The following is a 13,700-nucleotide window of genomic DNA, read 5'->3' on the forward strand; positions in this document are numbered from 1 at the left end:
TGCCGGGTGGGACGCGTCTGGACCGGCTTCCTCGGGGGCCAGCAGACGGATGCCCAACGAGCTCAAGGTTTTAAGTGCTGACAGGTGAATCCGTCATCCGGAAAAGAACTTATATCCCAGGTTGTTTCCGGTGATGGCACGGTTGCCCTAGTCAATTGTGCCCTGGTAGTAAAAAAATGTGAAATAGAATCCCGCCCCTCCCCCACAACAATACATCTTCCCATTTACCCTCTTTCCCTTCCCTTCCAGCAGAGTCGTATTTTCTTCTCTCCGCAGAAAGTTTGCATTTGCCGTGTGCCACCCCTAGAGAGCTGTCTAAGCTAGGCGCACCCTGTGCATGCAGACCCAACAGTCTTGGCATCTGACGTGCTGTGTGTAGCTGCTGCTTGTGTTGAATCCCTAGCCCTTCGCTGGGCAGAAGGTGACAGGTTAGTAAATGTTAACGGAAATGAATGAGTATGTGACTTTGGAACTTAATTATATATCTGTTTAAGGATAAAAGAGCTTAATATGCTCATGAAGTGTAAAAGTGATGATTAGTTCCTGCAGATCCCGAAATAATATAATTAGCCTTTAAAAAATTCTGACTAGTACCAAAAGTTTGGGGGAAGAAAAATAGGTATGATTGATTGTGCTTTAAATATTGTTTGTATAAGTTGGATAGATTGTTTTTATGGGACGGAAATAAGACTTGAGCCCCCAGCACAATCCAGTTTGCAGTTTGACGCAGTACTTAAAACTTGTTGGACCATAATATGGTTTGCCCTTTACTTTCTAATTCAGTCTACTAGATTTCAGTTCAACAGATTTCTCTTGAGTATATATTGTGTGCAGGACACTGTCCAAAGTGCAGAGGATGTTTAAAAAGAAAAAAAAAAGGCAGTCTTAGCAAATCTGAAGCATACACTATTTAGGGGAGACATCATAGAGCTTTTTTTAAGGAAGACAGGGTGTCAGTGTGCATGCTCAGTCGCTAAGCTGTGTTTGACTCTGCGACTCCATAGACCATAGCCCGCCAAGCTCCTCTGTCCATGGGGTTTTCTGGGCAAGAATACTGGAGTGGGTTGCCATTTCCTACTTCAGGGGATCTTCCCGACCCAGGGATCAAACCTGTGTGTTGCATCTCCTGTATTGGCAGGCAGATTCTTTACCACTGAGTCACCAAGGAAAACAGGGGCTGACGCCCAAATAGAGATGCAAAATGCTGTGAGGCACAAGTCAATGAAAGCTTAATTGTCTCTGGGTGTGTCTTAGCTTAAAGAAGAAATGGCGTTTGTACCCGTCTTTGAATGCTAGTAAAATTTAAAGAGGCAAAAATTTACGGGGAAGCTGTTTTCAAGGGTGAGTGACAGCTGGAGCAAAGCAGAAGTGTTGGGCGAAGCCAGGGGAAGAAAAGTAGATGATTGGGTGGCAGGGTTGCTTTGTGAATGGATGAAAACAGTGTCAGAGTGGAAATCAGTCAGATATTGGGCAAACTAGCAGTTTTGTGCAAGAGGATGATGTGGTCAAAACCCTTGTGCAGCAGAAGGCTGGATTGGGAAATAGTGTTGGAGACATGGAGGCAGGAGATCTTGAGACTGGAAAGGAAGAAGTCAGGTGATTGAGGGATGGTCTTGCTATTCCGTGTTGGTACCAAGTTTGGCGAGAAGATGGAGTGGATTCTGAATTTGTCAGCATGAATTTGTTGATCGCCTGCTTTGTGCCAGGTGCTGTGTCTGTATCAGCTCACGCAGTCTTAACAATCACCCTGTTGATAGAGAAGTGAGTCACCTGTGGTCACCCACCTAAGAAGAGTGTTGCAGCCCCCGCTGGCCAGCGTATTTGCTTTAGACACATCCTTTTTAGATACTTAGCAGGGAGGAAGAGCACTGCAAATTTGCAATCTTTTACTCAGGTAGGATAAATTTGAAGTGAAAAATCAAATTGCTACAGCAAGTATACCAAAGGTTCGCTTGGGTTCATTTGTACTGATGTTTTGTGATGGTTAGTTTTGTGGCTCCACCGTATGCCTACCTTCCTTTGGAGGGAAATTTGTGAAGCAGACATGATTTCATGCCTGCACACATGTGCTTGCCAGCAAGCATGCATATGTTCTTCCACGCCCTGCTTGAAAATCCAGAGCCTTTTCTCAGGCCTGGTAGAACAAGATTCACTTATATTTGCTCAGAGTATTGTCAGCTGTGCGCTGATATACTGGGTTGCAAAAATCTGAACGAAACTTTTGGCCAACCTGATAAGTCCTAATTTACACTATGATGAAGGGAGGTTTTTCGTTTTCCTGATGGATGTTCAGACTTCCTTAAATCAGATTTTTGTTTTAATTTTTAATCTTCAGGGTTACTATATAAAAAGTTGATTTACAGTTATCTAAAGAGATAGTATTTATCTTCTCAAATTGCATTTAACAATGTAGTTTCAGTCTTTAAAAATTATGACTGAGATTTAAGAATTTTGTCCTACTTTGTTGTGTGCAGTAGACCAAGAACAAAATATCTCTTTTAAAAGATATATAACAAAAGTAATTCATTTTAATCATATGAATCATATAGAATACCAGTTTAAAGTCCTTTGAATTAAATTACAAATGTTCTGTAATTTCTAAGAGCAGTTTTGGGGAAAGTTTTTACAATTTATCTTAAAGCAAAGAGTGTTTTCCACTTAGTGATAAAAGTGAAGATTCATTTTAAAGGCATATGAACACCTACTATATGCCCAGCACTGCTCTGGAGATACTTCAGTGAACAACCTTCCCCCACCTCGCAATACTACTATCCCGGACAAATCATTCCCTTCAGTGGGAAAAACAGACACTAATCAAAATCAAAAGGAAAATACGTCCTAGGTCAGATGGTGGTAAGGGCGATGGAGAAAAGTACATCAAGGAGGAGGGATAGTGTTTCCTGGGGTGAGAGGTAGTATCCGTTTAAATAAGGTGGCCAAAGAAGGCTTGCCTGATGCATTAGCATTTGAGCAAAGACCTGAACGTGTATTTTATGGGGAAGAAAGAAATATTGACCCCAAATGACAAAACAAAGCAAAACAGGTTTTGGAATATAGACATCTATTTTAAAAGTATATTTGAGACAAATTATGTTTTTGATTAAGCAAGATATTTAGAACAAGCACAATGCTAGACATGCTTTCTTTGGCGCTGTGGGCTTCCACTTGTGATCTGTGCTTTCTTGCCCTATAGGATGTCCCAGTGGTATGAGCTTCAGCAGCTTGAGTCCAAATACCTGGAGCAGGTTCACCAGCTCTATGATGACAGTTTTCCCATGGAAATCAGACAATATCTGGCACAGTGGCTAGAAAAGCAAGACTGGTAAGGAAAACTCATCTGATAAAAGGAGGAGTTTTTCTGCACTTTTAAAATAACTTGTTGATTGAAAGACTTGGAACTACACTGACTAGCAGATGAATCTCATCAGTAGCCGTTGGGGTTATCTGTTGCAAAAAAAGAGTGTTGACTTGAAAAATGTCATATGTCTCTAGAAAGCTAAATGCATTAGTCATTAATTTTATGTACTTTTAATTTAATTATACATCCTCCTAAATGCTTTGAACAAGTTACATGATGCTGATACAAATTATTTTCCAAGCTAGGATCCAGGTTATAGAAAGAGGTAAGTTAAAGCCAAGTTGTGGTAGAACACTTATGAGAAGTATAAAGTAATGCAGTTAAGGAGATAGCTCTTAAAATTGATAAATGTTCTGTTTTAAAATTTATTGTTTAGCTCATTGCAAATATTTTAAATGTTCTGAAAGTATTTGACATAGAAAGTAAAGGCTCCTGTTGATTTTTTGACTCCAGAGATAATCATCATTGATAGCTTTATGCACCAGCTTGGCGTACTAGAATTGTTCATGCTAATGTTATATAATAGAAATACTATACTCCCTGCTGCTAAAAGCACTGTCAGCTTCAAAAGAAGGGACTAAAAGCCAGGAAAACACTTTTAAGTTATTTTTCATCATTTCATTATGGAAAACAGTGTTTATTTTGTTGGTTTAAAGGTAAAAAATCACTCAGTTGTGTCTGACTCTTTGCAACCCCATGGACTACACAGTCCATGGAATTCTCCAAACCAGAATACTGGAGTGGGTAGCCTTTCCCTTCTCCAGGGGATCTTCCAACCCAGGGATTGAACCCAGGTCTCTCACATTGCAGGCGGATTCTTTACCAACTGTGCCACAAAGGAAGTAGTATCTAAATGAAGTGTGTACATTTTGACCCTCTTAGGGAGCATGCTGCCAACGATGTTTCATTTGCCACCATCCGTTTTCATGACCTGCTATCACAGCTGGATGATCAATACAGTCGCTTTTCTTTGGAGAATAATTTTTTATTGCAACATAACATAAGGAAAAGCAAGCGTAACCTTCAGGTATGACCTTCATTTTGTGTTTTAGTTGAAATGCTTCCATGTTTACGTAAGAGAGGTTTTTCATTCAGCAAATATTATTGAGTACCTTCTCATTGGTATTTAGGAAATTACAGAGACTATCAATAAACTGCCTTTATGTGGCTAATACTTTATAGCAGAAGTAAAATAAAATATCAATTCATTTTGTAAACATAAGGAATTTTCAAGCTTCAGGCTATCACTTAGGCATAAGTAGTTCTGAGAGAAATTCGGTGCTATAATTTTATTTAAAGTTGTTGATATTTAAGTCATTAAGAAAAAGGGTTATATGTTAAGAGCAGTGAGCTGTAGTAACATGTTAAAGCTCAAAGGAACTGTAGTGATGAGTCCAGTCTGAGTGCTTAGTAAACAGATGAAGAGTAAGTCCAGAAAGGTTTGATGTCTCTGAGGCCCAGGAATGAGGTGGTAAACTGGAGTTGGACCCCACCTTGCCTTGCTTCTGCTGGAGTTGCCCTCCCTTGGAAGAAAAAGTGAAAGGAAGTTGCAGGCAGGAGAGAGTATACGTCAGAGTTTTAGGAGTTCTTCATAAGTACTTTCAGCACCCCATAAACCTGATAACCATTTTTACTTCTGTATTAATGGAATTTTTCTGTTTTAATGGAGGTGAGTACTGTCATTTTCTTGTTTTATTCTTCACAACCAGACTGTTCAACTTAATTAAAACCTTTTCTCCCCGCTCTGTGAACGTATGTATGATTTTATAATACCAGTGAATGGGAAAGCCAGATTAACTTTACAGAAATTTCCTCTCCTACAGAGTTGATTTAATTATACCTGTTATAAAGAGAGGCACAATTGCAGTACTTTGCAAACTACCTTTGACAAGAAAGCAGAAGAACTGAAAAGAATGTCTTTAGTCTGATTCGAAGCAGAGACCATCAGATTAATTGAGGAATAATCTGGATAACTTTTGTATCATTTTCATTGTCTCAGGATTGTAACAAGAGAACTGGGCCCAAGAGCAACAAAAATGAAAAATATTACAGGAACTGTATACAAAAATACTTGTTTTTTTAATCAAGAAGTAATTTAGGAACCTGCAGTTAGTTGGACAGCTGAAGCAGTTTTAGTCATAATATGCGAAAAGAATACTTTGATGTTACCACAAAATAGCTCATATAGGATTTAGTAAGTGCAGGATGAACAAACTCATTTCATTGTATGATATACAGTGGTTTAAACATTCTGAAGATTAATTTACTTTTATTCTAACAACCCATGTCTAGGATAATTTTCAGGAAGACCCAATACTGATGTCTATGATCATCTGTAACTGTCTGAAGGAGGAAAGAAAGATCTTGGATCATGCCCAGAGAATCAGCCAGGTACTTTTTCCCTAACTGAACATAAAGGATAATAAAGCAATAAACATTCATTCAGTCATCCAGCAAGTATTATTGAGGCCCTGTTTCAAGGCAGTGGTGACTAGCTCTCTGATTTCATTGCCCCCAAGAAGTGGGGAAAAATAAGTATCAAGATGTTACAGACCCAGACTTTGAGAAAGGACCCTATTATAGTAGAAGTCATTCTAGGTTTGAAAAACCTTTTCAGGTTGTGATAGTCGCTGTGAAGATAATAAAGCATGATACAATGTGGACAGTAGTGGAGGGCTGGGTTATTTCTCTAGGTCAGGGTCAGGCATCATCTCTGAAGTGCCAGGGAAGGAAAGGAAGCAGCAGATGGCTAGCGGGCTCTTGCAACAGACTGAGGGAGCAGAGGGGAAGTAGGTGAGGTCGAGGCGCAGTCGGTGGAGGTGGGACGACGTGGGCAGATTCCGTTGTTCTGCTCGTGGTGCCAAAACGGCTTACACTGAAGGATCTGATGTGGAAGTGAGAAGCAGCAAAGAGTCTTGGATAACTGTGATTTGTGACTTGGGTTACTTGGAGATACTGTTTATTAAGTTGGGGATGATAGGAAAGAGACAGGAGTAGGATTTTGGCAGGACACAGTAGGTTTTAGGAAAAGAATGGGTTGATAGGGAAATCAACAGCTTTGATTTGGATGGTACTGAGATATCTGTTAGGTATCTAAGACATCCAAACAGTGAATGAGTCAGTTATACCATAACCAAGATTTTTTAAATCATGATTTTACTAGTCCTAATACAGACCTTCCTGGTGATCAGGGTTCAGTTTTTTGAAGTTACCGTGGCATTTATTCATGCCTTTCATTGATGGGGTGGTGGGAACAATCCAGCAGACAGTGAAACCACTGTGGTTTGAGCTGTTGTGGCTGAGATCATTCCATTTTTGGGGAAGAAGGTCAGAATGCACAGTGAAATGCTTCCTATGTCCATTTCTCTAAGGAATAACTAATAAAGTGAGCTGTGAGATTGGGAGGTAGGGGTGGAGAGAGAGAGCTTAAGTAGAGACAGTGAATATGCCATTTTCCATGTACTTTTTGAGCATTTGCCCTGTCCTTGTGATTGCTGCCTCCCTGGGTGTTAGTTCCTGTCACACTGAAAGCTCCTTGCTGCAGTAAGCATTTAAAGATACATATTATTGGTTGCAAGCTTACGCTGGCTCATTCATCCTAGTGAACAGAAGTGCCAAGAGGAAAAGCCGGCCACATTGCTGCCTCTGAGAGAGGTGTGCCTTCTTCAGTATGGCCTGTACCTGGGAGACTCACAGCAGGAAATTTTGATTATCATGTGGATTTTTCATTGTAACAGCATTATGCAGCAGGCCACTCTGTATCTCAGATGGGCTTGAGTGGTCAGCCAAGAGCAGACGGGCAGGAGAGTAAACTGTTCACCTTGGGGTACCTAAACCTTTCCCTCCTCACATTTGGCCCCGAGGCAGCACTAGAAAGTGAAGGAGGTGATTCCTGCTCTGCCAGGTCAGCCCCATCTCTTGGGTTTGGAAGGCTTGTCGGCTTTTGATTTATTTTAAGCCCGTCAGAGGACACTGAGTTATCAGTGACCCCTTCGGAGGAGGATAGTGGACTGTTCAGCTGTGACCAAGAGAAGCAAGGCCCTCTTGGGCTTTGGGGGATGGTCCTGGATGTCTGGGGGTATCAGATCATTATTTTAGATTCCACATATCCACAAACAATATCTTGTGATATTTGTCTTTCTCTGTACAATTTTGATATGCCTCTCAATTATCTGGAATCTTGTCCGAGTGGGGTTTCTGATTCAGTGATCAAATTAGGACCTGAGATTCTGTATTTCCAACAAGCTCCCAAGTGGTAAGATGATGCTGGTCTGGTGGCCACACTGAATTGCATGACTTTGAGAGAAATAAGGACAGGGTAAATAAGAATAATCTTCTCTACAGCATTTGAGAAACCCTCAAATAAATTCCTGTGTGGTCGCAGGCAACTGTATGAACTAATGGGAAATTCTAGATACACTATTTGTTTAGTTTAGATGTGAACTGAGCCTAGTCTTTCTATAGGCTTGTTCACAGTTTGCCAGCACTTTCCAGGGCCTTGAGAATGAGCTTTTCTTTTGCACACTCCTGTGGGAGGCCTGTAGGAGCTTCTGGAAGGTCTGAGAGTTAGGCGGGCACAGGATATAGACTTGACTTTGGACCTTAACCAGCAGGTAAATACAACAGACGAAGTCATGGCTGCTAACCGCGTACCTTCCGTTACAGGCGCAATCTGGGAATATTCAGAGCACTGTAATGTTAGACAAACAGAAGGAGCTTGACAGCAAAGTCAGAAATGTGAAGGACAAAGTTATGGTGAGTACTGAATAAATGTACACATATTCTCTGTAACCTCTTATGGGGGGATAAAAGTTTCAGTTGCCCTAGTGTAAACATTTTAACTGGTTTCAGTTTTTTAAGCAGTTGAGAAGAAAAGTTTCCCCAAATTCCAATCTCTAAGTAAACAAGTTGATGCAACCAATGAGCAGATAGATATTTATGGCCCGTGTTATAACTTCCAAACGTGGAGCTTATCTTTTCCTTTCTTGTAAGATCATGCGGTAACTGTGGACTTTGCCCCATCACCCAGTGAACAAGCTGTTGCTGCTATGGCTTCACTTCTTAAATTGGCGTATGTTCCTGGGGTTACATAGACCCCAGGATGAACGTAGTCTTCCTCAAACACCTGTTTTATTCCAAGGCTTGGATGGGGAACAAAAACATCTCAGGGAAGGAAATTTCTGACATATTCTGATTAGAGTAAAACATCTGCAATAACTTTAAGATAGAACTTCCTAGACCACCTACGGGAGCGGCGCCCTTGGTGGTATATGTTCACTCCCCTCTGCTGTGGGGCTGCGTGGAGAGGGTGGGGCGTCCAGCTTTGCACTGGACCTGTGTCTGTGAAAGCGGCCTTTCTGTTGAGGAGCCTGCTCTCCTGTGGGTCTCCAGGTCACACTAGCATGACCCTGACTTTGTGCTTCAGATGGCATTTTATCAAGCAGGTTATTTGGAGCAAATTTATCTTGCTGCCTCTGAGGGAAACATTTCATTAAATGAGCAGACATCAAGTGGCCCAGTCCAGAAATAGGTATATGTTTTATTTTCTAAAATGGTTATTATATGCTTATTAATTAAGTAGAAATTACTCATTATTAGAATTTTATGAATCTTATTCATCTCTGAGAGAGCAGGATTTTATGAATCTTACTCATCTTCGAGAGAGCAGGATTGTATCCGTGATTTTCTGGGTCCTATAGAAACAATAATCTGTGTCCTAAAGTCTTTGTTCTGAATATGGTGGAAAACTTGTTTATGTCTTTACTTGTAGAGTATTGAACATGAAATCAAGACCCTAGAAGATTTGCAAGATGAATATGACTTTAAATGTAAAACCTTGCAGAACAGAGGTAAGAGTTAGCATTTAAAGCAGTGTCCATTGCCTGTAATTTTTTCTGCCTACACTAGCTAGCAAAAGCAAGTACTCCTTCATATTTACCAAATATTTTATGACTTAATTACTAGTGTTGACTTCTTGATGACCAGGTCAGGGTTTTTTAACCTCAGTGCTATTGACATTTTGAGCCATATAACCATGTTCTGCTGGAGGAGGAAATGGCAATCCACTCTAGTATTCTTGCTGGGAAAATCCCATGGACAGAGAGAGGATCCTGGCAGGCCACAGTCCATGAGGTTGCACAGAGTCGGACATGACTGAGCACACACACAACCTTATTTTGGAGACTGTGGTGTGCGGTGTGAGATACTCCGATAGCTCAGTGGTAAAGAATCTGCCCGCCAATGCAGGAGATGTGGGTTCGATCCCTGGGTTGGGAATATCCCCTGGAGAAGGAAATGGCAGCTCACTCCAGTGTTCTTGCCTGGGAAATACCATGGACAGTGGAGCCTGGTGGGCTGCAGTCTGTGGGGTTGTAGATGCTGGACATAACCGACAATGACAGCAAGCTGGGCACTGTAGGGTGTTCAGCTGCGTCCCTGACCGCTGCCCACCAGGCGGCAGCAGAGCTGCCAGTGTGTGATCGCACGCTCAGCCCTGTCTGACTCTGCGACCCTGTGGACTGCAGCCTGACAGGCTCCCCTGTTCATGGGATCTTCCAGGCGAGAGTACTGGAGTGGGTTGCCATTTCAAAACTGTCTCCAGATGTTGCCAAGTGACCTCTGGGCGGCAAAATCACCCCCCGTTGACACCCACTGGTGTGTGCTATTCACTTTACTCACTGTGCTTCACCTACTGATGGACATAGATGGATAGGTGTTTGGAGTTCCCCACCCTAATCCCCAAAGTTTCTTCAAATGTTCCAGCTCTGTGTGTGCACACTAGAGGTGAAGTTCAGCATTTCCCCCTTGTTTTAGAGCAATTTTACTCTATGTTGTTGTTGTGGCTTGTTTTTAATGATGACAGGATGTCCACCTGAAAATAACCTCAAAGTGTGCACTGTGTATAGAACAAGCAGAGTACTGCTGTTACCCTAGCAGTCCTTGGAGGATGTCATGATAAAATGGAAACATTATTTGTAATAATGTGAATAAAAATAGGAGAGAAAGAAACCTCAGTGACACTTTTCCAAATTGTTTGCTTCTCTTTCAAAGCCACGGAGATGCTTTGTATCAATTTTGCTTTAAACTGAGGTTTTTAATCTTGTCCCTTATGTTCATTGAGGTAATATTCCGACAGTGACTTAAGAACCAGACAGTACTATTTCTCATTTACATGAGCCATTGAAAACAAGGACTTTGTTTCAGAGTGTCCTGTTCCGGTATTTTTTTGTTTTGTTCAATAGTGATTGATAAGACCAAGCTTGGACCTGTCTTCAGATAGCATTTGGGTCATATTTTCCCTAAATGTATGTGAATCTTGCCTTCAGTTGGTTTTGTCGTCTCACATTTTTGTTTATCTGCTGTCTCTCCCAATTCACAGAACATGAAACCAACGGCGTGGCAAAGAATGATCAGAAACAAGAACAGTTGTTACTCCAGAAGATGTACTTAATGCTGGACAATAAGAGAAAGGTAGCATTTCATGTTCCAGAATAACACAGTACTTTTGTCACAGACTGTAAATAATGAACTTGAAATTTAGAAATGAGGCAAAAATTATTTTTTATAACCACTTGGCTTAGTGCCCCAGTTGAGAGGAAAGAATAAAATTCCATGATTAAAGATGTGTTTATTTCACTGTGTGTCTTTCTCTCCCTTTAGGAAGTCGTTCTCAAAATAATAGAGTTGTTGAATGCCACCGAACTTACCCAGAAAGCCCTGATTAATGATGAACTGGTGGAGTGGAAGCGGAGACAGCAGAGTGCCTGTATTGGGGGGCCCCCCAACGCTTGCCTGGATCAGCTGCAAAATTGGTAAGACTGGCAGCTGATTGGTGAGCTGCATAAACTTGTAGAGTGAACATTCAAGCTGTGTTAGTTGCACGGACCCCGTGAAAACTTCCATTTGGAGCTGGACATAATCCAGCTGCTTCTTGCCCTAGAAACACTTGAAAAGCAGTGTTGATCATGCCTGTGGCCATGCTGAGCTTGGTGTGGAGCACTCCTCTCCTGCTGGACACGCACTGTGGGATGTGTCCCTTGACTATGCCAACACACCAGTGACATGGTCATCACACAGCACATTTAACAACGTAAGTCCCAGTGTTTTATTAAAAATGAAAGGGCTTGAGGCATTTTCCAGGCTTACTTGAAATAACAGTGGGCCACTCATTCAGCCATCCATCTAGTAAATATTTATTATATGCAGTATGCCAGGTACTGGGCTAGGACCTGGAACACAAGGTGAATGATTCTTGGTTGTTGCCAGCAAAGAACTTCACTGGGGAGATGGGAGATGGACATGGTAATAACTACTTAGTGAAAGATTGCCAGGGTTCTAACAGAGACCATTCAGAGTCCATGGAGGATGAAGGAAGGAGTCACCAGGAAAGATAAAAGGAGACAAGATGGCCTTGCACTGACTCGAGAGTGAACAGGAAAAAACTTCACAGACCAGAGAGGAAAAAGGTGTGGACAAAAGCAGCAGGGGGGGAAGGACCTGGCCCCAAAGTTCTTACATTGGGTGTCTAGAGAGTCGGATGCCAGATAAGGAAGGAAGGAAACAGAGCAGACAAGAGGCTGGAGCCTGGTCGTGGAGGTTCCCATACTATTCTGGGAACTCCAGGACTTTCCCAGTCAACACTGGTGAGCCAGGCAGGCCCTTTATTTAAATGGAGATTCATTTCTCTGATTTTTGTATTTAAGTCTGAGGATAGAATAGAGACAGAAAGGCCTGTATCTCTAGTCTGCTCTGAGGATGTTTGAATGCCGAATTCCAAAGAATAGCAAGGAGATAAGAAAACCTTCCTCAATCATCAGTGCAAGGAAATAGAGGAAAACGATAGAATGGGAATAACTAGAGATCTCTTCAAGAAAATTAGAGATTCCCAAGGGAACATTTCATGCAAAGATGAGCACAGTAGAGGACAGAAATGTACCCAACAGAAGCAGAAGATATTAAGAAGAGGTGGCAAGAATACACAGAAGAACTATGCAAAAAAGATCATGACTCAGATAACCATGATGATGTGATCACTCATCTAAAGCTAGTCATCCTGGAATGTGAAGTCAAGTGGGCCTTAGGAAGCATCGCTACGAAGCTGGTGGAGGTGATGGAATTCCAGTTGAGCTATATCAAATCCTAAAAGATGATGCTGTGAAAATGCTGCACTCAATACGCCAGCAAATTTGGAAAACTCAGCAGTGGCCACAGGACTGGAAAAGGTCAGTTTTCATTCCAATTCCAAAGAAAGGCAATGCCAAAGAATGATCAAACTACTGCACAGCTGCACTCATCAGCAAAATCTCATACACTGTAACGCTCAAAATTCTCTAAGCCAGGCTTCAACAGTGTGTGAACCATGAACTTCCAGATGTTCAAGCTAGATTTAGAAAAGGCAGAGGAGCCAGAGATCAAATTGCCAACATCTGCTGGATCTTTGAAAAATCTAGAGAGTTCCAGAAAAACATCTGCTTTATTGACTACGCCAATGCCTTTGACTGTGTGGATCACAGCAAACTGTGGAAGATTCTGAAAGAGACTGAAATACCAGACCACCTGACCTGCCTCCTGAGAAATCTGTATACAGGTAAAGAAGCAACAGTTAGAGCCAGACATGGAACAACAGACTGGCTTCAAATTGGGAAAGGAGTACATCAAGGCTGTATATTGTTACTCTGCTTATTTAGCTTACATGCAGAATGCATTGTGCTAACTCCTGGGCTGGATGAAGCACAAGCTGGAATCAAGATTGCTGGGAGAAATATCTGAGCAGTCTCAGATATGCAGATGACACCACCCTTATGGCGGAAAGCAAAGAACTAAATAGCCTCTTGATGAAAGTGAAAGAGAAGAGTGAAAAAGTTAGCTTAAAACTCAGCATTCAAAAAACTAAGATTATGGCATCCGGTCCCATCACTTCCTGCCAAATAGGTGGGGAAACAATGGAAATAGTGAGAGACTTTATTTTCTTCGGTTCAAAAATCACTGCAGATGGTGATTGCAACCATGAAATTAAAAGATGCTTGCTCCCTGGAAGAAAAGCTATGACCAACCTAGATAGCATATTAAAAAGCAGAGACATTACTTTGCCAGCAAAGGTCCGTCTAGTCAAAGTTATGGTTTTTCCAAAACCATGTGGTTTTTCACAACCATCATGTATGGATGTGAGAGCTGGACTATAAAGAAAGCCGAGCACCTAAGAATTGATGCTTTTGAACCATGGTGTTGGAGAAGACTCTTAAGAGTCCCTTGGACTACAAGGAGATCAAGCCAGTCAATCCTAAAAGAAATCAGTCCTGAACATTCATTGGAAGGAGTGATTCTGAAACTCCAATACTTTGGC

At 41.6% G+C, this 13,700-nt stretch overlaps 1 protein-coding gene across 1 annotated transcript in view; it reads left to right on the top strand.

The window, feature by feature from the left end:
- Positions 1-285: 285 nt before the first annotated feature.
- Positions 286-13,700, top strand: part of STAT1 (signal transducer and activator of transcription 1) — a 39,168-nt gene continuing 25,753 nt past the window's right edge. The window contains exons 1-8 of the mRNA XM_065930936.1: positions 286-428; positions 3,194-3,322; positions 4,241-4,385; positions 5,651-5,749; positions 8,024-8,113; positions 9,129-9,207; positions 10,737-10,828; positions 11,018-11,169. Of these exons, the coding sequence (XP_065787008.1) occupies positions 3,195-3,322; positions 4,241-4,385; positions 5,651-5,749; positions 8,024-8,113; positions 9,129-9,207; positions 10,737-10,828; positions 11,018-11,169 (785 nt within the window). The 5' untranslated portion in view covers positions 286-428; position 3,194. The remainder of the gene's footprint in view (positions 429-3,193; positions 3,323-4,240; positions 4,386-5,650; positions 5,750-8,023; positions 8,114-9,128; positions 9,208-10,736; positions 10,829-11,017; positions 11,170-13,700) is intronic.

The sequence above is a fragment of the Muntiacus reevesi genome, chromosome 3 (assembly GCF_963930625.1).
Source record: "Muntiacus reevesi chromosome 3, mMunRee1.1, whole genome shotgun sequence".
NCBI classification, from domain to species: Eukaryota; Metazoa; Chordata; class Mammalia; order Artiodactyla; family Cervidae; genus Muntiacus; species Muntiacus reevesi.